The sequence below is a fragment of the Trachurus japonicus genome, chromosome 12 (genome assembly GCF_045865225.1).
Source record: "Trachurus japonicus isolate A0001 chromosome 12, Traja_1.0".
Taxonomy (NCBI): Eukaryota; Metazoa; Chordata; class Actinopteri; order Carangiformes; family Carangidae; genus Trachurus; species Trachurus japonicus.
The window spans coordinates 7,623,271-7,647,171 of record NC_140918.1 but is presented as its reverse complement, the minus strand read 5'-3'; the positions used below and the strand labels follow the sequence as shown (position 1 = coordinate 7,647,171).

The 23,901-nt window shown below is 41.3% G+C and overlaps 3 protein-coding genes across 6 annotated transcripts in view; 1 reads left to right on the top strand and 2 right to left on the bottom strand.

Annotated features, from left to right (window-relative positions):
- The window catches only part of erbin (erbb2 interacting protein), a 52,705-nt gene extending 47,673 nt beyond the window's left edge, over positions 1-5,032 (bottom strand). Inside the window, exon 1 of one of the 2 annotated variants that reach the window (XM_085792885.1) lies at positions 4,393-5,032. The gene's annotated coding sequence lies outside the window, so the exon portion shown is untranslated. The remainder of the gene's footprint in view (positions 1-4,392) is intronic. The other variant, XM_085792886.1, reaches the window with a different exon arrangement.
- Positions 5,033-5,294: 262 nt separating this feature from the next.
- nln (neurolysin (metallopeptidase M3 family)) lies at positions 5,295-13,373 on the bottom strand. Of its 2 annotated transcripts, none has more exons than XM_085792881.1 (13): positions 13,210-13,373; positions 12,363-12,622; positions 11,074-11,222; positions 10,519-10,623; positions 10,144-10,246; positions 9,888-10,048; positions 9,077-9,212; positions 8,225-8,591; positions 7,297-7,498; positions 7,007-7,193; positions 6,769-6,897; positions 6,498-6,634; positions 5,295-6,398 (listed from the first exon to the last, which is right to left on the bottom strand). In XM_085792881.1, the coding sequence occupies exons 1-13, from the start codon at positions 13,251-13,253 to the stop codon at positions 6,237-6,239; spliced, it is 2,142 nt and encodes a 713-aa protein (XP_085649007.1). In that variant the 5' UTR covers positions 13,254-13,373; the 3' UTR covers positions 5,295-6,236. The 2 variants fall into 2 exon arrangements, with proteins under 2 accessions (XP_085649007.1, XP_085649008.1); XM_085792882.1 differs by having other exon boundaries at positions 13,353-13,371.
- A 26-nt stretch (positions 13,374-13,399) lies between these two features.
- Positions 13,400-22,017, top strand: sgtb (small glutamine rich tetratricopeptide repeat co-chaperone beta). Of its 2 annotated transcripts, none has more exons than XM_085792883.1 (12): positions 13,400-13,575; positions 15,566-15,678; positions 16,074-16,177; positions 16,775-16,850; positions 17,569-17,668; positions 17,902-18,006; positions 18,105-18,243; positions 18,344-18,406; positions 19,295-19,332; positions 19,484-19,567; positions 20,409-20,530; positions 21,900-22,017. In XM_085792883.1, the coding sequence occupies exons 2-11, from the start codon at positions 15,579-15,581 to the stop codon at positions 20,518-20,520; spliced, it is 921 nt and encodes a 306-aa protein (XP_085649009.1). In that variant the 5' UTR covers positions 13,400-13,575; positions 15,566-15,578; the 3' UTR covers positions 20,521-20,530; positions 21,900-22,017. The 2 variants fall into 2 exon arrangements, with proteins under 2 accessions (XP_085649009.1, XP_085649010.1); XM_085792884.1 differs by having other exon boundaries at positions 21,874-22,017.
- Positions 22,018-23,901: the final 1,884 nt, after the last annotated feature.

The window sequence follows — 23,901 nt, the reverse complement described above, 5'->3', positions numbered from 1 at the left end:
CAGACAGCCTTCTACCCTGAACCAGTCGGAGCACATGCACAAATTTTTACTAATAGCTTGAGCGAAGAAGTCGCACTAGTTTATGCAGTGAAACTGTAACTAGAGCAGACGCGCTGTAGCAGAAGTTGGCTGGAAATGTCAACTCCATGTTTACCCTCTCTCTCCCTCTCTCTCTCTCTGTTGTAGCCAAACTGGAATAGATGTGACATACACCAGATATGGTGGGGGGTGGGGTCTGTCTTCCACTCAGTGACTTCTAAAGCAAAACAATGCATGCACACATGAGAAAAATGCCAATACATTCACCACAACAGAGACAGGGCACTCTGAATGATCTTTAGCAATCTCACTTCATTAGATGCATCTAAATAAATCTACTTTAAAAGACATCAAAGGTTTATATTTCTGTGGTTCGGTTGCTCACATGTTCAGAATTTATTTATGGTTATGGTTGAAAATGCATGGACACAGTTCAGTATTAATTGATGAATATATCCCATAAGTCCACAAATTCTATGTTGAATAAAATCTACTCTGAAAGGTCGAGAACTGCAATTTACAACTACTCTATATTTCCAGTACTGATAAACCTACTGACTGTTGTCTCCATTTCAAGACTGCAGCAGTCACGAACTGAAAGATATTATATGATCCAATTTAACACCAGACAGGTAAAATACGATGAACAAATTGATTAATAGACCAATTGTTTCAGTATTAGCATAGAAAGCTCTGTGAAGCGAATCCATTAACTGAGAGATAATCAGTACATTTACATGACACTTGAAAAAAACTAATTATTGCCTTAATCCGACTATAACTGGACAACAGAAGTGCATGTAAACGTGTTAGTCCGACTAATATCGGAGTTCTGCAACTGCGATTAAGACACCCAGATAATGCGATTGGAAATCGACTTCCTTCAGCATACGCCTTAATCGGACTGAAGTTGTGTTTTATTAAAAGAGAGAGAGAGAGAGAGAGAGAAAAAGGAAGCCCGTGGACCGTTATTTGTATCCTATTCTCAGCCGAAACTGGTTTGGGACTGTAGTTGAGAATTTATGAGTTGTTGAGACTGTAGTTGAGAATTTATTAAGCTTTATTAAGCTTATCAACTTAATATTCAGTTTTTTACTTGGGGACAGAAAAGTCAACAGGACAGGGGGTCGTATTAACCTGCTGAAACGACGCATATCGCTGCCTGAGGAGGAGGACACTGTCAGTTTGATTTTCTCAGTTGCATGTAAACTGGGACAAGGACAGAAGTCCGATTAGACGCCAAAATCGAATCTTGAGCATAGCTCGATTAAACTGTGCATGTAGACGTACTGAATGTAGAACAGGTAACACCTTGCTCTGCCTGCACCTGCTGCAAGAGGGAAGAGTCAGGACTGTTTACATGACAACTGAAACAACTTGCCAAATGTTACTCAGCATTTCTTTAAAGTCATACATTTAAATGAGGCAACAGAATGGTAGTTTCAACTATATTCAATGTTGCTTAGGTTGAAAACATGACATATAGGAAATATGGACAGAAATATGGTTATATTTCCCTCACAAGTTTGCTCTTTATGGCAACACATCATCAGCTACAATTTGTCAACCACATCACATGAATATTTAGTCATTAATCATGTGCTCATCCATTGTTGACATGTTGCTTTGTCATGTTTCTCTTTCCAATTCAACACAAAGCACATGAAACTGCTCCAGGCTAAATGTAATGATGTGTGGTTTCACAACAAGTTGGAATATTAAAAGGTTAAGAGAACAAACTTTCGGCCATATTATTATGCAAATACACCTACAGCTGCAGCGACATACAGCGACAGACAGTATCCCTGCTCATAGAAAAGGCCTGTTGGGCAATCGTTCAACACAAACTCTGGGCCAAGCTATAAAAAAATTAGACATCCCACCCTTGTGACACTCCTCTATCTGCTCGACTAGATTTACAGTTCAGGATGTTCACTCGGTGTGACCTGTCTCAACAGGAATTACATCACTCTCAACAAGTAAAGGTGTCATTTAATTGGGTTGTTGGATGTGTTACCACCAATGAAAACCAGGACGAGTTTAGAAATGCTGAACCAAACCGTTTGAGGCTGTTAAAAAGAAAAGAAAAACTGGTTTTAACCTGTGTGACCTGGGCCTAATCCTTCAGGAGTTGTGTTTGTCCAAACCCAGAGTATGATATAAAGATATGAGGGGGAAAAAATCACAATGGGAGTATTATGGACTTAGAGTTAACCATTAAGCTGCCAGAGTAACATTTTTCTGTTGTAAAACGAAGATAAGGAAACATTGCGTTACTCAAAGGCTATTGTCATGTCTTTGCTTTTTTTCCTCTGTCTCCAAGTGGCACAACAAACTGCTGGAGCACTGTACTATCTGCAGCAGTGCTACTTTAGCACCAATGTGAGAAAAGAACAGCACAGTGTAGGGCCTTTGTTAGAACGAGCCTTATCTTTGATTCGAGATACGGTCTGTTGTAAATGATCGTACGTGGATCTTGATAAATTAAATCAAATGGTCACCGGCACAGAATTTCAACAGCACAGTCAAAACATAACAGTGTAGTAAGGCTGTGCATGTTTCTATGATTACTGAAGATTAATCTTACATAGTAATATTATGAAGATTATAGAAAGAAGAAGAAGAAGAAGAAGAAGAAGAAGAAGAAGAAGAAGAAGAAGAAGAAGAAGAAGAAGAAGAAGAAACTGCAAGGTGGAAATGAAGGCACAAGAATAACACAAGTCTATGCATATTAAAGTATAAAGAAATTACCGGAACTGCAGAGACACTATGATGTTTTGCGATTATGCATACCCCTAGTGAGTATTATCATGAATACCTGGCTAATGATCAACAAACAGCTGGCTACCAGCTTTTAGATTATGGCCCCTGCAACAGAGACAAGCAGCAGCTGATAGGTCCTTGTCTCTGTTTACATTATTATTCTTCTTACAGCACATGCAGCCTTGGAAGGCTAACCAGATATTGCATATTTTGTTTGTTTATTACACGACAATGCCAGCCATCATCAAACTCAAGGTTTGAGTTATAACAGGAGCAGCAGCAGCAGAAGCCTTGTCTGCATTTCAACAAGCAGACTGGAGGACATTCACCTAGCTACTGTATAACTACCTGCAGTGCTTGTGTCAATCATGGGATAATGTATTCTGTCTTTGGCAACATAGAGGCCTGCATCCTGACAGGGTTGGTTCAAATAGGTCAAGTTTATATCATATTTCAATGTCAGGTAATCTACACGCATGCATAAATGTGTCTAGAACTCAGTTTACAGTTTGAATGAGGTCGGGTTATTATAGATGAACAGCTATTCAGGTGGGACAGATAAGATCTGAGCATAAATGTCAGGCTGTCATTGACGTGTTAAAGCCACAAAGCATTCACGGATGTAATCCAGGTAGCTCTGAAAAAAAAGAAAAAAATGCTTTTGTTTTCACCTGAACACCGTTTACGTCACGGTTTCCTGAGATCTCTGTGGGCCGCTTCTCCTGGCAGCATTTTCCCACAGAGAGGTGCCTCACAACAGACACTTCACATAATAAAAACACACACACATAGCAGTGTCATGGCCAAGGCATGGATGGACCTGTTTTCATGAAGAAAAAAAAAATCCTAAAAATCAAACCTAGAGATTAGCTCCACATCTATCCACCCTCACACTCTCTCTCTCTCTGTTCTTAACAGGATTAAATTACATTGGGAGCTAAGTGGGATATAGTAATCTGATTAGCGAAGTGGTGAGAAAATGAAAACGCCGATATGTTGAGTGCACACCGCGCTAATCCCTCCGCCGACCGACCGACAGTCCCGTCGGTCGCGGCGCTGAAGGTGCTCCGGCGGCTCCGCAACAAAAGATGCCACCACCGCTGCTGCTGCTGCTGCTGCACTGCAGCTGTTTAACTAAATCACACCGTAAAATGCTCGAAGAATAAACCCAGATTATTTAAATCACACCTGTACGTGTAAATGCCAACCTGCGATTATGATGTGGATGTGTTACAGCTGTTGATGTGTAAACCGAAAACACAGGACAGACAGCTGCCGTCAAAAAAACAACTATTGTGTTCACCCACACACGAAGCAAGCACCATTGTTAACCTGACAACTTCCATGTGTGAATGGAAACTTACGATTTCACTGATAAAACTGCGGGATTTATCAATTAAAAGACTCATGAAGACATCAGCAGCATCAGAATGGGACCTCAGTGGTTTAGCTTTAGCTCGACGCTAGCAGCGCTGTTAGCATGTTAGCATGTTGTACTGAGGGGGGGAGGAGGGGGAGGAGAAGGGGGGGGGGGGTGCACACAGACAACAGGAGTTTTAAAAAAAAGAAACTTGCACAAAGAAAACTTACCTAAGTTAAAGTAGAGTCAGTGGTGATGTCCAGGTTGTGGTTGAGGTGTTGCTGTCAAAATGTATCTCACCGAGTGGGCATTAGCATTAGCTAGCTTTGCTGATTTTCTTAACGGCAGTTCAGTGTGTGTGTTTTTCTTTTTTTTTTCTTGCTAGCGTTGTTTTCACACACTTTGCTCAAACAAAACAAGTAGAAAGAAGCGAAGGCAAAGAGCTAAAAACGACAAAACCAAAAAAAAAAGGTCCTTACTTGGTTGAGACTAAAATTAAAAAAAAAAAATGAAGAAAAAAAATGAGACGGAGCAATAAAAGAAAAAAAAAATCCAAAATGTCCACACGACATTCAGCAAGGAAATACAAAAGGCAAAAATGCGTACCACCTCCGACAGAGCGAAGCCTTTTCCTTCAAAGTGTGCCGCACCCAGATGTTTTCACTCATAATTTCCTCCTCTCGCTTGATCATTTGCGATTTATACATATAAAAAAAACACTGCTGCAGCTTTTCTTTTGGCCCCCGAGAGTCGAGTCGAGTGAAGCTACATTCAGGCTGCTACCAACCAGGAGCGGAGCGGTCGGTCGGTGTGCTGTGTGGTGCGCTGCGGTGCGGTGGGTTTGTGTTTCTTCGCTGCGACCTCTGCTGCTGCTGCGCCTGCATGTAGACTAGAGAGAGGGGTAGTAGTAGGCTGTCCTGTCCACCAGAACAAGTCGCCTTTCCAGCTCCACCACTACAGAGTCTCCCCAGCGATGATGCTCGCACTATCTCACCCAGACACTTTCGCTCAATCCGCCGTATCTCCCCCTCTCTCTGCGCCCCTCGGCTGGGTGTTTTTTTCCCCCTTCTTCTATCTATCGATTAGATCCAGGTTAGATTTTTATGGAGCAGACAAAAATAAGACATTTTTTATTAAAACCCATGTACACATTTCCATACAAATAGCATCAGTTTACAACAATCAGACCATTTATTGCAGTAAAAGTACAAGAAATGCGGTTTTTATTGTATTCACATAAAGAAAAAATAGTTAAATCAATGATTAAATACATTTTTTTTAAACATGTCTAAGTCATAAACCGGTCTTTGTGATCCTGCAGCGCCCTCTGGTGTAAGTGTAACTTTTTTTTTTTAACCTGCCGGAGAGGGGAATTGGAAATATGGAAGTCCTCCTCAACATTTGGAAAACCCCCTTCTTGCAAAATATGGTAATAAACACATTTTCCTAATACTTTTTTTCTCTCAGAGGAGAGATTTGGAGATATCTCAGAGGTATTTTATTACACGAGCCTCATGCATTTTGTGATTTTTCCAAGGCATGCAGGCATTCAGCGTGTCTGAACACAGTTAAAAGCATCATATCATTTATATATTTATATTTCAACATTTTTAACCTTTTTTCCAGCCTTCACTTGGTGTCTAACAGATGTTACTTGTAGATATGGACTTGGACATGTCTACATTAATCTTAGCGTTTGCAACAAAGAACTAAGGCTGGAATTAACAGATATTTTTTATCACTGAGTATTGGATTGCATTGGTTCATACATTTGTAATTTACAGTTTCAAAAACTAATAGAAAAAGCTGTCACAACTTTCAAGAGTCCAAGATTACAAATGTCTTGGTTGTAACCGTTCTTAACAGTCATACAGTTAGTTTACATTTACTAAACAATTAAGAAAAGCAGCACATCCCTCTCATCAAGAAGCTGCAAGTCCAGACATCAAGTACAAAACCCTAAACACTAAGTACTAACACTTTAAGCACCCTATAATGTACTTAAAGTAAAGTCATTTTCCCACAGACATGGATCTGCATCCAGCAGCTTTGACAAAATGACTCTTGCAGGCTGTTATTGAATTACACTGTTTGTTATTTCCTGTGATTTAATAAGTCCCTTGCATTGAAAGAAAGCGTCTTGGCACGGTGCTCGTCCGAGGAAGGTTTCCAGCATGTCTATCCCATCCTCAGAGCCGCCAGCCTCCAGAATCACGCTTCTGTACTCTCTTCCAACCTGCGTGAAGGCACAGATCAACTGATAAGGACATTTTCCACAAAAAGGAGTCGAATAATTACAATAAAATGTATTTAAAAAAATAATGTATTAACCAACCTTTGGATTCATAATGCCTTCCTTTTTAAAACGACTGAAAAAGATGTCCATGGAGTAGACTTCGCTCCACAGATAGCTGTAATACTGACCATCGTATCCTCCAGCCAGGTGACTGAAGCTTGCTGTCATATTGGTGCCTGCAGAGATCACAACTTTGTCACCATATCATTATTAATGTATATTCCAAAGACAAAGGTCTGTGTTTTATACAGGGAATGAAACATCCTCATGCATATGGTGTACTTCTCCAAGTATATGCTAATGTACTGACCTGGTGTAGCAGGAACACCCAGGATGTCCTGACTGTGCTCTGCATACACCTCAGCTGTGTCTGCATCAGAGCTGGTGTGTAGCGTCTGGTCCAGTTTACTGAGGACCACCTGCCGCAGGTTCATCAGACCTGAGGGGAATAAACACCGTCACTGTGAGTGTGTTATGTGTTGCCGTTGGCGTGCTGATACGTCAACAGAGACTTGATCTGTGCGAAGATGTTTGGACAGATGTTGGACCTGTGTTGGCGACTCTGGAGGCGATCAGTTTGTTCAGCAGGTCGTCGGGGATCGGGCTGCCGTCTTTGTAGTGGCCAGACATTCTTCTCAGAGGCTCCTTCTCCCAGACCCAGTTCTCAAGCATCTGCGAGGGCACCTCCACGAAGTCCGTCTCCACCAGGGTCCCACTGAACTCTGAGAAAACGGTCTGACACACACACACAGACAGACGGGAAGGAGTTCAGACTCTCTCATTCTAGCCAGAATTCATTATGCAACTATAATAGGACATCATATACACAGCGGCCGACCTTAGAGCAGAGCTCGTGCATCACGTGACCAAACTCGTGGAAATAGGTTTCCACTTCATGGTGCTGGAGGAGAGACGGCATGCCCTTTCTGGGTTTGGTGAAGTTGGCCACCATAGCTGCCACCGGGAGCCGGCGTTTTCCATCAGGTCCTCTGCAGCCAGGCAGGAGCCCGAAGCAGGCCGCGTGGCCGTATTTTCCCTCTCTGACGGAGAAAAAGGCAGCAAGGATTAAAGGGATAGTTCAACATTTTGGCAAATTAGCTCATTGCCATAATCCTTATAGTTTTAGGAGTAGGTTTGTAACCTTTAATTGTCGGTGCAAGTTATTTTTAGAGGCTCATGGGATTTCTTGGTTTCCCTCATCAAACTCAACAAATACACAATCCAACAACTCCAAACCGCTCTCGTGGACAAGTTGTGATCTGCACATTCACCACGCTATGAGATAATAACAGAATGTTACAAGACGGAGTTGTTTTAGGAGGTAAATGCAGAGACTACTTGCCGAAAAACTGCCACCGAGGGGAACACGCATCAGCGGTTTTGCATGAATTTACCTAATTTACCTCACCTTAACAACTCTGTCTCGTAACGTTCTGTTATTATCTCATAGCATTGTGCAGGTCACAACTTGTCCACGAAAGCGTTCGAGTTGTTGGTTTCCCTCATCAAATACAAAATCCAAGAAATTCCACGAGTCTCCGTAGTGTAGCTCTGAGCATCTCGCGGCTCTGCTCCGCCGTTCTAAAAATAGCTTGCACCGACAATCAAAGGTAACTAATTTACTGCTAAAACTATAGGGATTATGGCAATGGGCCAATTTGCCAAAATGCTGAACTATCCCTTTAAGATGAATGCCATCACAAAGAGCAGGAGCTCCTAGGTTTGAGTGATGGTGCAATTTCATGGGGCTGGCTTCTTGTCTTTACCTCGGGTGTAAGTCCAGATAGAACTGGCCGATCTCCCCCCCTGTGTCGGTGTCATGGACCGAATAAAGTTTGACATTTTCATGCCACACATGAGCGTCTTTGACCTGGGTGAACCTGAGGCCCAGCAGCTCCTGGTAAATACTGAGCAGTCCTTCTGTGACCACATCAAGTGGGAAATACTCAATCAGTTTGTCCTTGTTCACAGCGAACTTGCACTGCTCCACTTGGTTCATGTAGTAGGGCAAGTCCCAGGCGTTGATCTGCCCGTCAAACTGCAAGCCCTTCATCAAGCACTCCCGCTTTTTTAGCGCAAGGATGTATTTTCTCTCCTTGATGCCAACGGGTTTCAGAGTTTCATAGAACCTATCTGTAAAACAGAGAACAGGACAATAAAGTATGTTTTTTCTCAAATCCTCAACATGTAATTTGTCTTTTTATCTATTTCTAGGTGCATATTAAATCCCTTTAAAATTATCATCCATTACGTTCCTTCTATACTGGGCTTGAACTTAAGGCCCTTTCACTTTTGCACTATAACAACAAGTAACCGACCCCACATACACATTTAACCGCTTCCACTTTCTAGTATGACCATGTCACATGTACCGCATGCTTTTCACATGCCATAAATTACCATGTTACGCCACAGGCATGAGGCATGTGGTGGGACATGCACTACGTGACATGCGCCAAGCACAAGTGTTGCGTTTCTCTCCTCTAGCTGAGTCGGTATCTGCTCTCCCATCCGTCTGTCCACTTAAGTTTATTTTTCTACTGCAGAGCCGTTGTCAGATGGTTTAGGACCTCATCCTATACAACACGTGTACGCCTCGGATGTCGAGGCGGCAATACCTAGAAAGTTTGACACATTGCTGGCATTCTTGGCCATGTTGATTTCCAGCACGTAGTTCGCATGGTTGCTGTAACCCAGTAAGCGTGCGACCTTTGCCCTCAGATGGACCAACTGTTCCAGGATCGCCGTGTTTACCTTGGAAAAACAAAGACAGATGTAAACAATGGCTGCTTTCCACAAACCATTTAATTCAGATAATTTTAGCTATAGCACTTAAGATTGAAGTCCTTTGACAGCTTCAATATAAAATCCACTTTTAGTGTGAACTAGCAGCAGCAGATATTTGCACTTGCAACAGTGTTATGGTTGAACCAATAATCAAAAATATAAAATACAAAATATGCCCAACTGTGATATCCAAAATAGGGTGCATGATAATTTTAATATTCAGTTCACTGACAATGAAATGCATAAAACGTCCATTTCAACTGGAATTACCTGCCAAAATAGATGTGTGTGTGTGTGCAATGTGAACTTTTTTGTTCATAGTTTGAAGTCTTTTATAAGTCACAACTCCAGGAGAGTGCACAGTGAACAAGAGGCTGTTACCACTGCAGTGTGACTGCATGATGTTATGGGATTCATGCATAATTACTCTGAATTCCTCATGCCCAGGTTGAAAAAGACGACCATAAATAATATTTAAAAACTGAGTTTTCATTGTGTGAAAATCTCCAGCGTTACAATTTTAAGCACTTAGTCAGCCCTGCAGGTGCAGAGGCATCAACTGTAGCACAGAGCAGACAGACAGGACCTGCTGTTATGGGTAAAGTGAAGGTTTCCACAGACTGACTCTCAGACTCTAGTTACCTCTTTACACCTGCTGTGAAAAGCTGTTTCCATCTTCCTCCTGGTCTCAGGATTGTAACACCTCTTCATCAGGGGGTAGTAATGGGGATATTCAAGTGTCACTTTATACCGTCCATTTGCTGTCCTCTCCAGTGCATTCAGATAACTGTGGGCTAGTCCACCTTAATAACAGAGCACAGCACCGTGAGTGGGGAAAACAGTCAAAGCACATTCACAACAACAGACGATCCATGAAGCTCTGTTTTTATAATCTTACCCAGTTCACGCTCTGAAAAGACAAGACACGTATTGTCCTCGTTCAGATTCTGGTTAAACTCGATGGAGAGCTCACTAATGAGCTTAGAGGTTCTTTTTATCTCCTTAAGAGAAAAAAGAAAATTGAGTCAGGAAGATTACGTTTGAGTTCCAGGAAATAAGAAGCAGAATTTTTTATCAAAATATAAAGAAAATATTTGTAAGAATGAAGTGAAGTCTAGTGCATTAGACAATTAAGTTCAAACAAAAAAAAAGAAAATTCCAGTAAGCAACATAGACAAAAACAGAAAGGTTTACTCACAGTCCTTATTCGTGCTATACATCTATATCTATATGATGCGAGTGCAGTTTTAAAGCGGCTCATATATTGCATTACCTCTTGTATATCTTTAGACAGGTGCAGCCCTCTCCTCTTGCCTAATGTGACAAGTCTGTCTAAGAATCTCTTTTCTTCAGGTGAAATTTTTTCTTCCAGATTTTTCTGTCAAAACACAATCACATGAACAAACATTTATTGAATGCACTATTGACCTATTTAGGCTGTGTGTCAGTCAGTCAGTCAGGCCCTGCACCAAAAGAAATATGGCATTGGCCACCACTGATTAGATCAGATTAAATTTCTTTTTCCAGGCTAAATAAAAACTAGTTGAGGAGGCCAAACACGTCGGTCGTTGCACATATATCATATTTTACCCTCTGGCTGACAGAAAAGGTGAAAATATTCTATCATCAGCATAACTACTGTGATAACTGCATCAAATCTTCACACATCCAAGTTTAACTAGCTTCAAATCCAAATCTTTTCCAAGGCGTTAGTATCACTCCAACACCTCATTGATTGTCTGTGTGGACTTGTCTTGCAGTCTCATTAAAAGGCTGTGAGTGAGTGAGTGAAGTGCATATTCAAGTGGATGTGACATGAGGCGTATACCTGCAGGGCGGTGATCCGCTCAAACACGTCCTCCCTCATGCTTATCTCCACGTCGAACTCCGACAGCTTTTTGTCGGCCTGCGTGCTCGCCGACCGAACCTCCTTAGATGGACAGACGTACTGGGGGAAATCGAGAACATGGCGCGATGCTGAGGAGACAGAACAAACACAGAGCAGGGACGCTGTGATTTGTTTTAACATAGTAAATTATATGAATAAATAATAATTAATAAATAATAAATACATTTTTCTTGTCAACAGTTTATTACTCAACAGTTTCCAATTTCCTGAACCCTCTCTGTGGCGATCCTAGTGAAGACATAAATCTTTCTTTTAAAAAGTTAATTAGAGACTATCTTATGATGGATCACACCAGCTGTCATGTCCATCAACATGTTGACATTTGTTTGTTTTTTAAGTTCTGCTCAGTCCTCCATTCATATCATACAAGACTTTCATCTTTTAAATATGTTTTGTCAAATGTGTTTTTCTTTTCTTGAATGTAAAATTCTACACTTTTCAGTGGATCCTTTTTGACACCACTGCCAGCAAGAATTAAATAAATCAAACTGAATCAAAATCTTCCATATTGCCCACAATCGAAGCACGGACTGTCATTATGGAACAATTTACCTGCATCATTAAAATCAATATCTACACTGAAAAACTGAAAAGATCATTCTTTAGCAAAGATTTGTAGCACTTTATTGGATCTGTCCATTTGTATCTTTTATTTTTTTATTTAAATTGCTTTTTTACTTTGAAGATGACCACTGTTCTTTTTACATAGGGGAGGTATTTTCATAAGCCTTTTCTGGCTTCCACCTCTCCTGCACAATGTTTAATTTCATTGTTTTGATGTATATACTGTATATAATGTGCAAATAAATTAAAATAAATTAAACATCCCGATCCATGACCTCAGAAACGAACTAACTTTGATCTCAAGTAAACACCTGTAAAATTTAGTGAGTATCTTCGACAGCTGTGACAAAATCTGCTGTAATTCCGGCTACAGTTGGTGTTACCATATTTAACCATGATGACACACACATAGACTAATAAGGTGAAAACAACATGAACCAATCATGCTGTTGCGACTGGAAAAAGCCTTAATAGTACAGCTGGACAGTGTAAACGCCTCTCAAAGTGGAATAAGGGGACTACTTCTTGCTGTGGATGAACACACAACCGTTGCTCTAAAAACTATTTAGGGCACCATTAACACTTGGATTTGATGACAACAAGGAAAATAGTGAACACCACCTGACAAAAAAGAGAGAACTCACATGCATAGTCCAGTTTGACGTTGGCCAAAGCTTTGAGGGTGTTCTCAACAGAGACGTTTTCAATGTTTAAGGCCCCAATGTCATCGTAGACCTTCTTTACTCTGTTAATCACACTGTCAGTCATGGTCCTGATCTCCTCTGGAGACAGGTCCCATCTCAGGGGGTTAGGTTTTCTTTTATGTCCTGCCTGCTGGGAGCAGTCTCTGGCAGGAGCCACAGAGCTGTTCTGGATGGTCATTCTCAACAGAGGTTTAGACACGCTGCAAGAAAAACAAAAGGGGACAGATTATACATTCATGCAAAAAAAAAAAAAAAGCTGGTAAATTGATATTATATTTCCTATAAAAAAGCTGAATGAGTGAGGAGAACAGGTGGCTCTCTACTACTACAGAGCAATAAATTCTTCAAGGTCACGCTTGGAAACATGCTCTGAATTGTTGCCCATGCTAAGCGGCCGCGACCTTTCGCTAGTGTCCACTCTGGGTCGAGTTTCACGGCTTTGGCAGAGGAAGCCCCCCCCCTCACCCCCACTCAGAGCTGGGATCATTAAAACAAAAAAAAGAAGCGCGGAATAATTTGCAGGGGGAGATATGACAAGTCACAGCCAAAACCTACAAACAGCTCAGCTATTCTCCCAGATCATTTTTTAATGCACTTTTTATGATTAATAGTGCGCGTGAAAATTAAAACACACACACATTAAACAAAAGTGCAATTACGAATTACTGTAAGAGTATTAGTTGAATCAAATGAAGCTCCCATCTGTCACACACACACGCACACACACACACAGGTGTTAGGATAAAACAACACAGAGTTAGGCCAAGTCAGATCAAGCTGTTATTACCTGCAGAGCGTGCGCGTCACCGCTGCAGCTCTTAACGCGCACATGCCTGCCCTGCCCTGCACGCGCTCTCTCTCATGCGGGTTTGTTTTGTTTTTGTTTTATTTCCTCGTGCAATATAAAACAAACGCACTTCCTTGTCTTACTGTCCTGGAGCTCAGTCCCCACACACACACAGACAGGCAGCACTAGTCTCTCTCTCACCCTCCCTCTCCTGCGTGAGGAAAATGCTGCTTCTTATTTCCGCTGTCACCGCGCATGCGCAGAGCAGCAGCAGCAGCAGGAGGAGGAGGAGGAGGAGGAGGATGCGATCAATCCGACACAAGTCCTCATGACGCGGTAGCAGCAGACAGCTGGAGAAGAGCTCAGGTAGGTGGGTTGTGGGGGGGGGGTGTTTGGGAGTATGTGTGTGTGTGTGTGTGTGTGTTGGGGGGGACACACGCATCGGGATCCGTTGACGTTATGTTATTGATAAATGAGGGCGTGCAGAGGTCTGAGGCTCACCTTTGTGTCGTTGTTTGTGCTGCTGCCAGGAGGAGGAGGTTGTGTTATGGTTGTTGTTGCAGGCAGCAGCATCACCACCACACAGGCTGCACACACACACACACACACACAACCACACACACACAGCCGATCAGTCCGCCGTCAGTGGAGACGGACAGGCTGTTATAGGAAATCCACCCAGCTAATTCAGTTCAATGCAATTCAACCAGTGGCATCATCATCATCAGCATCATCATCATCATCATCATCATGGGCCGCAGCATTAGCTCCAGTTGCATTGTGATTAAAACAATACTGAAGCCCCCGTGTGTGGTGATTGCAAACAGCCCCGGACTCCCAGTGTGGTAGTTATTACCTACATCACAGCTTCTGCATCACTGCATGTACGTGTGTGTGTGTAGGCTATATGTGTAGGCTATGTGTCAACACACCGAGGGGGGAGTAGCCGTGTGTGTGTGTGTGAGAGAGAGCCAGACCTAAACGAACATAGCAACGCATGGTTACAGCACGTGATGGATATATGAGGCAGTGTTTCCCCATCACCTCCACAACACACAGAGTTAAATTACTGTAAATATCCTGTTTATGTCACCACCACCTGCACTGACTGTGGATCTGTTTGGATCAGACGTCAGAGAGGAGGAGAACCAAACCACCAGCAATTACTGAGCAATGCTTTCTCTTTTTATTATTATTATTATGAGTAATAATAATTTATCCTCCATCCTACTGTGAGGTATCTTAGAAATGAGAGCTAAATGGCAGCAGCAGCATCTTTACTGGGAGTCATTATTGTTGTTAGAGCTAATAACATGACTGGATTAACCTCTAACAGTTAATTAAATGACAGGCCTCTCTGCAGATAGGGGCCACAAAATGAAACAATACCGCAAGATTTGCCCTAATTGATGTCAAACATTTATATTTCAAGTTCTTTAATTAAATAAATCATCAAACGGTCGACTGACATGCAGGGAATCTGGGGCTCTGTGGGGCCTGTGGGCAGTCGCCTGCTCCAGCCCTGGAAAATGACTCCATAATAAGCCAAGAGCATATTAAAGGTTCACAAAAAATATAACAAACCAGTAGACTTAACACTGTTATTCTGATCATGGATGAGAAATGAGGATTCAAAACACATGCTACGCTAATGCATAACTAATACATGATTCACAATGATTCGTTCCATAAATTAAAAGCCTTAAATACATATTTTCTCAATTATCTCTTGCTGTGAGTCCAACATGAATAGGAAACAGTGTTTTGAGCCACTCTTGATAAAAAAAACAACAAAAAAAACATTTGATTTCTGCTTATTTTAATCATGAATATTTAATGTTGAGGGGAGATTCTTTAAAGCCATTTAATGACTGTTAATGTACAGTAACTCCATACATTCAATTTAAAGCTTGTGGCACTGAGAGACAAGTTATAAAGAAGAAGGTATTTCAGGACATTGATTGAGCTACATGTCACTGAACAACAGTGTTTGTTTATGTCACATTTAGAGGATAAGATTATTGTAAAGCGTCCTTAGGTGCCCTGAAAGACGCTATGAATCAGAATCTTTATTATTGTTATTATTAATAAGTTATAGCAGAAAAAGCTGCAATAATAACAAAACATGCTGCTGCCATGTTGAATCACCAGATTATTATTTACATGTTATAACTCATGTAACATCCAGCAGTAACTCATTTGTTCATGACTCATGTGTAAGTTATGCATTACTCAAACTTGTGAATTGTACCTTTATTCTGAAGTGTCACCTAATGAGTTAATATTAGAGTCATCAGTGTGTGTGTGTGGGTGCGTCTGTGTGTGTTTCACTCCAACAACTTCCTGTGCCCGTCAGTTTCTAGGTAAAAATGGCGGTGGAGAAGCGTTTGGCATTCTCTATTGTGCAGTTCCTACGAGATCAAACACATTGCGGTGCTTTGAATTCTGATGAGCAGGAGAGTCTGGAAGGTAGGTCGACTTAACCGTCTGCACCTCACACACTCACTTCACAAAGCACCTTTTAGAAATGTAGGACGCCTCCTGCTCCTGTCCGTCTCACTCACAGTGAACTTAAATAAATGCTCTTCATTCTGATGCAGAGAGAATAAACAGCGAGTGGGTTTTTATCATCACAGAGAGTCACAAGTGATGTGATGTGCAGTTTGTGTGGAGGTGTGTCTCCTCTCATCCAACATGAAGGATGGACGGGACGGTTTTAATTTCTCCGCTCTGAATGTGCAGCCAATTTCTGACTCACCATTAAGGCTCTAAGACCATTTTGTTTGGCTGTTTATCTGTGCAAAAAACACAAAAGCTCTGTCATCACATTCACCCTGTCTTATTTCACTGATCCTCCTCTGCAGTTGCGATACAGTGTTTGGAAACCACCTTCAAGATCAGCTCCAGTGACTGCCATCTTGCTGTGCCACAGCCTCTGAGGGAGATCTTCCTCAATGCCCTGCTCAAGGTGTGTGCTGCATGGGTTATTTGTGTAGGGACAGTTTGATAGCATGAAGCAAAGCCATGTAACACAGTGTTAACAGTAGCAGCCTGAGCTAGGTAGCTATCCTGTCCCTAGAAGGACCTTTATGATGCATAAAACTCAACAAATCTCCATAAAAACAGTCCATAAATCACAATTTACATGATGCAATACAATAGAATAGAATAAAACGACCAGCACCGTTGATAACATGACTGATCCCTGCTTCAGCCTGGTCGCAGTCGGAGCTCTACATAAGAATTTATGAAATGGCTCCTAATAAGACTTTGAAATGAATAATTCAGCTTTTATATCCCGGGGATGTGTGATGTGGCTAAAATAAAATAAAATGAATGTATGCTGCATAATCTACAGTCAAAGCCTCACAGTTGACATTTCGACTTGTCAAACTGAATGAGACAAAGTCCTTGTTAATGTTATTAGTTACAGACTGTCTGCCATAAGAGAGGAGGAGGGGGGGGGGGGGGGGTTATTAAATGCTGAGTAGTCACTGTTTATTCACAGTTGATTTCACTTTGATCTAATCAGCATTTGTGATTCTGCTGTTTTGCGTTTGCTCAGAATGACAACATCACCATACCAGAGACGTCCCCGTCTCCGGAAGACATCGAGAGAGCGGAGCAGCTGAAGAACGAAGGTAACGTCAGAACTCTTCAGATTTAGATACGTGACGGGAACAGGAAGGGAGGAACAGAGCTGATCCATGCTGTGCTAAATGGGTCCCAGATGTGTTCGAGTTAACATTGATCCAGTATGCTACACTAATGGTGTGTTTACACTGATTATGTCTGTTATCATTGACGATAGTCTAATGTTTTTCTGGCTTTTACTGAAGATCTGTTTATCTCTAGGCACTGGTACCAGCCATGTTAGATATGGAGCAAATTGATTTATCACATGATCAATTAACAGATAGATGATTAGATTAGATTACCTTTATTGTCGTTGTACAAATGATGCAGCAAAATTTGAGTAACTATCTCCTAAGGTGCACTACATGCAGTAGAAATGATCAGCAGAAGGACACAAGAGACATAATAGCATACACACAACATATACTAACACACCACATTCAATGCATAGAGGATACAATAAATATCTTGGTGTTTAAAGATATTACATTGGACTATTTTCTGATGTTTGGCAGCTTCAACAACTAATCAGTTAATTGGGAAATTGATCATTAGTTTAATAAATAATGAACAGAGCTGTTATTTGAAGCGCTGGACTAAATTATGATTTACTAATAAGTTGTTGTAGCATCCATTCCTGTCATTTTCTTCTATATCTTTAAGGCCACAGCCATTCTTCTTTATGTTTTTTACTCTGTGAATAACTCAGTGTTTTATTCTCAGGGAACAATCACATGAAAGAAGAGAACTACAGATGTGCAGTGGAGTGTTACACAAAGGCCATTGATCTGGACCTGAGAAACGCCGTGTACTACTGCAACAGGTATTTACAGCAACGTGATTTCACCCTGTGCCGTTGTTTTGCACCTCAACATTGTGCTGTTGTTGTGCCTCACTGTTCTTCACCACGACAGCAGACAGTGATGTAATGTTTGAACCGGTCTAGACAGCGCTGGTGCACCGTGCGAGTCCTTCCCCTTTGTGCACCATGTATCTGAATGTAATTAAAAAAGAAGGGGGCCAGAGATAACGCTTAAGCGCTTTAACACCTGGCAGGGCTGCAGCTCACAGTAAACTGGGAAATTACACAGAGGCGACTGGTGACTGCGAGAGAGCCATTGGGATTGACCCTACCTACAGTAAAGCTTACGGGCGGATGGGGTGAGTTCAGTGTTATTTAAACTGAGTTTTTCTGTGCAGTCAGCTCCTGTTATAAAAAAGAAAAATCACTGCCTGTCCCTCTCCTCTGTTGGCTCCAGGTTGGCTTTGACAGCTATGAACAAATACCCAGAGGCAATTACCTACTTTAAGAAAGCTTTGGTACTAGACCCCGAGAACGACACCTACAAATCCAACCTGAAGATCGCAGAGCAGAAGCAAAAAGAAGCGACCAGTCCGGTGAGTGAAAAAAACAACAAGGCCTATTTTATTAGCTCTTACTCTATGCAACATCATGCATGTATCATTGAAGTGCTGTGTGACTGTGTTTGCACCACAGATCGCTGCGGGGCTGGGGTTCGACATGGCCAGTTTAATCAACAACCCTGCCTTCATTAGCATGGTAAGAAGAGCAAAGCTGCTAATGTGAGAACTGTATAATAAGAGTTTACCAGCAGTTCAGTAGACTTAACCATTTGTCCTGGAGACAGGTGTCTTATGCTTGTTTTGTCTCTGGCAAGGTTAGACCAGATTTTCTTCCGCCTAATTAGTCCCATGAGTGTCAGTTAGCCCGTTACTCAGACACAAGTTATTATACAGCGGAGGGGAGCTTGCAGAAACCTGACTTATTAAATGATGACACGCGGGATCGTCTGCCAAGCCGAAAAACACTCCCGCATGCCAGAGGGGGGTTTTATTGCTGCAACAATGACAAGAGACATCTAAATCAGAGAGCTGCTCAGGTCAATTCAGAGCCCGGAGAACCAACATCAGGACGGGCTTGTCCTTTTAAAGGGAACATATTACTCTATGGAAATATCACTTTTTGAAGGCGCTTTAACATATATTTGCGTGTTTGTCTTGCCTTCCGGCCCCCAAAATGTGAGATGATGTAATTGTCAGGCTCCTGAGGTTGAAATCCATGTGGTTTTACCAGCTGTTCCCTCAGTTGTCATACAATAATGTCATTAGTTTTCAAATTTGCATAATACTGTACCACCCCTTCCTGTGAGTACTGGTACCAGTAAAGGGGGCGGGGCAAGCAGTGGCTCATTTGCATTTAAAGGGACAGGCACTGAAACCAGCCATTCTGAACAGGGCAGTTTTGAGCAGATGAAAAGAGCTGTATGTTTGATCCTTGGGGTATTTTGACCGAAGAATGTCACAGACATGTCTTTAAGGCACCTGGGAACTATTTTAATTTGTTGAAAAAATGGGCATAATATGTCTCCTTTAATGCATCTGGAGGAGACCATGATAGATTTTAGCTTTTTTCTTTTTCTCCTCACAGGCTGCAAGTGTGATGCAGAACCAACAAGTGCAACAGCTGTAAGTGTCAAAACCAATAGATTAGATTTAGGGATGTGTCAGTGGAAGCATTAAAACACACACACACACACACACACACACACACACACACAAACACACACTGTGATATAATTTGCTCTGACTCACTGTCACTGTGTCTCTGTGCGGTCAGTATGTCAGGAATGATGTCTAATGCAGTCGGGGGTCCTGCGGCGGGAGTGGGCGGACTGTCAGACATTTCCAGCTTGATTGAAGCGTAAGTGAAGTCAACTGAGACAATAAAAGCATTCAGAGCGTTTCATATGATGCTCCTAATGTTAGTCAACCCACAGACTTTTTACTTTTATAGAGAATGAAAAAGTGAAAGGAATAGTTTGACATGTTGGGAACAAGTTGTCTGTCTTGTGTTTTGGATTTTAAAATGAAGCTGCACAGACTAAAATGTAAAAACTTTTTTGCCATTTTGCACCTTTTGCATGGATTGAGCACAGATCAGTGAGCTTTAGAGACGCTTGTCGGTGGATTTTGTTGCGTCTAATCAGAGCCAGATTAGTTGTTTCCACCTGTTTCCAGTCTTCATGCTGCATGTTAAGCAATCGAGCTGTAACTTCATACAGACACATGGGAGTGGTGTTGTCACTTTGTCCAATGGATTTTATTTTTAAACCAAATAAGATTTCCCAAATTGCCTTCTACTCCTACTACTAACTAATGTGACAAAATGATACACCAACACACTGTGGCACTAACACAGTTTAAGTCTGGAGAAAAATTTGATTTTGGGAAAGGCGTTTGCTGCAGATGGAGACAGGATGAAATATTGTGTTTGTAATCACGCTTTAAATTGATGTGACATTTTTATAGCAGACAACATTTTATCCCCTGAAACTCAGCATGAGAAGCTTTTTGTTGTTTCCATCCGATGAAGCGGCGCTGGCTGGCTCGTACGTGTGAGGAGATGAGATCAGAGACTGTCTCACAGCAGGCGGTGAAGACTGATCTCTCAAATCTCTGCTGTCGTTCTGGTAGGAAAAAAACAAACAAAAAAAAAACAATATGGCAGGTAAATATAGCTGCTTTCTTCTTGTCTCTGTCAGAGGCCAGCAGTTCGCCCAGCAGATCCAGCAGCAGAACCCAGAGCTGATCGAGCAGCTGAGGAACCACATCCGGAGCCGCTCGTTCAGCGGCAGCGCCGAGGAGCACTCATGATCTACTCTAGGTATTTGTTATTTTTATCATCTATTCAAACCAAACTCGGTAACACTTTACAATAAGGGTCCCTTAATTAACGTTAGTTAGTACATTATTAAAGCTGTACAGAAAAGAAAATTGGATTTGAGCCCACTGTGGGTCCTAACATTAGTGTAATAACTCATCTATGGAGGCCAAACTTTGTGCAAAATTCTTTTTTTGATTAAATCTGGGATGAAAGTGTGGTATTTTTTTTTCGCATTGGATAATGCAGGCGCACAGATTATACGTCAGCCTGCTCACGATTCACCAGCCACTGATATTGGATCAGTCATCCGTCAATCAAACGTCTGAGACAACACACACACACACACTGAGCTCGGTCTCGCCCCAAGCTTTGAATGTCCCGCCCGCTCGATAACGACCAATCAAATTCGTTTTCCTTACTCGGGTAAACTCGTGCGGCAACTCGTGACAACTCAGCATGACAAAAGGGGACAAATGGTCATTTCTGTACACCTTTAAGCATTAATATATAAACTAATGTGTTAATTAATGATTAATGCATACATAATGCTAACTAATTACATTATTCAACTTTTATTATTACTTGATAATTTATTAACTAACTTTGAGTAGTAAACATTAATTAACTGCTTACTAATAGGCTACATTAATGGGGCAGTGCGTGGCGCAGTGGTTAAGGCGGCCGCCCCATGTAGAGGCTACAGTCCTCAACGCAGGCGTCCCCGGTTCGAATCCTGCGTCGGGCAGCCCTTTCCTGCATGTCATTCCCCCTCTCTCTGCCTCCCCCTTTCCTGTCTATATCTACTATGTGCTATCAAATAAAGGCAAAAAAGCCATACTAAAAAATACATTAAAGCAGAAGTAAGCGGAATTTTCTTCCAACAGCAATCACTTATATAGAGTGTTTGGTCTGAAACACGGGTCTGTCAGTCACTCTGCTCTGCTGTAAGCCGAGGAGAAAACTTTCCTTGTATCCTACAGCCTTTATCCAATGAGGAGAGAGAACAGCGTAAAGGGGCGGTCCTCTCTGTGTGTGCAGCCAAGGGATGCGCGTTAATGTAGTGACGTACTAGGGACGAGGGCGGGGACTGCTAACTCCATCGGCTGACAAGAAGTTAGCTAAAACTACCGGATCGCTTACTTCTGCTTTAATTAATGTGTTTCCTAATCCTAACAGTAATACATAATAATGATTGATAATATATCTGTAAACAGTTAATTAATGCTTAATAATGTACTAACTAACGTTAATTAAGGGACCCTTATTGTAAAGTGTTACCCCAAACTCCAGCTCACTATAGAATCATTTTCTCATCTCTAACATGAATTCCTTTTCATTTACAGCCTCATGTTTATTTTATTTTTCCAAGGAAGGGCAACCATATTGGCGCGATTACAATCTCTACACCCATTTCTTAAAGTCCCCGGCGGAGCTGGCATGAAGAGATGAGGATGAGGGGGATGAAGGCACTTTACTGTGACTAAAAAGGCTCTGAGGTGGAGAGAGACGAGGGCCTGGAGACCGGACCATGAAATGAAGAAGCATCCCACACATTTAGGGCAAAACATACTGTAAACACCCAAGTCATAGGGGAAGAAGAAAAAAAACAAACTACAACAAACAAAAAGTCAAGAAGGAGCTGAGCTTGTGGACGGATCATGAGTAAAATTCTTTCTTCAGAGCTTTTACTGCAGAGGTCGTGTGTTTTCCGTGTGGTGAAAAATCCCTCTTCATGTTTTCAGTTTAAGATCCTTCTGTCTAGTCCAGATGAGTAAGATGGGGCGAGGGAGGAATGTACTTTTACAGTGTTGCAGGGAACATTTCAGCTTTTTTCTCATACGACACACACACACACACACACTCACATAGAGGATGTCAGGTTTAATTGTTTATATCACATCTGGTTTAATATTATTTTTGTAGACGGGACACGCTCCTACTTGTGTATCGGGTGATAACAGACCATTCAGTCCTTCATCGTGTGGGACTCACATCACTGCTTTTCAACGAGTACTACTTAACTTTTGATTAAGACGACTGTGTAATTGTATAGCAGTGTTTGCAGCCTGCATAATGTTGTTATTGCACTTTAGCAAAAAAGAAAAAAGAAAAAAAGAAGAATACATAACTGCCCCCCTGTCTCCCTTTAAGCCTATTTAATTGTTCATGAACTAGTAACGACATATTCAGGTGGGTCATTTTGCATGCTCTTAAATAAATCTGGTATTTGGGATCAGATGCTTTACAGAAACTAATAGGTAATGCTAGGGCAGCACAATGTTTTGTCTAAAACATGTGAATAAATGTCTTGAAGTTGATCAACTGCTCACACTCCTCGTTCTACTTTCTGCCTTTGTGTCATTTCATGTTAAATAACATAAAATCCTGAATCCGATCAGTTATTCTAACAGCTCTTTTTATTAGGAACACACACAGAAGAGCAACTAAAGAAACTAATTAGCTTGTGTGACCACTTACTGTTGTTTGTGCCATAAACAGCAACATTAAGTTAAACTTCAATCATTTAAGTAAATCCAAACAATCTGACTTTTATAGTCTCATGTCAACTGCACATTTAAAAGATAACAGTGATATTGTGTTAATCATATGTAGATGATTATCAAGGTTCATTTATTGTCGTTCTAAAACATACTTTAGAAACTAAACTTATACTGTTATACACTGTTGCCCGTAAAGTTGGAATCTTTTTATTCCTCTTTAGACTCATAAGTAATCACCTTTGACCAGGTACAATGATGATGATACTGTTACCCAGGTGAAATGAATTCATGCTTGTAGACAGTATGCCATGACGTCTTAATGCATTGATCCATGTCAGGGTTGGTCATACTCAATCAAGTGACTGAGTGACATTTGAAAAAGGAATATAGGACTTCTTATGCATGAATGTGTTTCTGTTAAACCAATCAAGCCCTCAATCCTATTGTTCAGTACCCCCAATTTTATTTAAAAGCCTGAACCTACACAGTTTGCAAAGGTTAATTGTGGTTTAATATCATTGTGATATGTTTGGAAGAGATAAATAAATTGATCAGTTTTGAGATGATATACACTGTATCTATCAAGAATAAACCACATTGTCACAGTCATGTCATAAGAAGAGTTAATATATATATGTATTCCAACTTAATGGTCAACAGTGTATATCTTTTTTTTTTTTTTTTGGCGTTTTTGCCTTTTTTTTTATTTGATAGTGAGTGAGATAGACAGGAAAGGGGGAGGCAGAGAGAGGGGGAATGACATGCATGTGTATATCTTCTATATATTATAATACAACTATATTTCCATACTATTATATTAAATACTTTATACTACTATTGTAGATCAGTTATTGGTTCCTTTTGTTCCCT

Bases quoted from the DNA above. Each gene is read 5' to 3' on its own strand.
- nln (XM_085792881.1), bottom strand. From the start codon at position 13,253: ATGTGCGCGTTAAGAGCTGCAGCGGTGACGCGCACGCTCTGCAG. The intron at 10,624-11,073 runs GTATACGCCTCA...GTGTTTTGACAG, and splicing joins AGCGGATCACCGCCCTGCAG to AAAAATCTGGAAGAAAAAAT. The intron at 8,592-9,076 runs GTATTGCCGCCT...TCTGTTTTACAG, and splicing joins CAATGTGTCAAACTTTCTAG to ATAGGTTCTATGAAACTCTG.
- sgtb (XM_085792883.1), top strand. From the start codon at position 15,579: ATGGCGGTGGAGAAGCGTTTGGCATTCTCTATTGTGCAGTTCCTACGA. The intron at 18,407-19,294 runs GTAAGAAGAGCA...TTCTCCTCACAG, and splicing joins ACCCTGCCTTCATTAGCATG to GCTGCAAGTGTGATGCAGAA. The intron at 19,568-20,408 runs GTAAGTGAAGTC...TGTCTCTGTCAG, and splicing joins ATTTCCAGCTTGATTGAAGC to AGGCCAGCAGTTCGCCCAGC.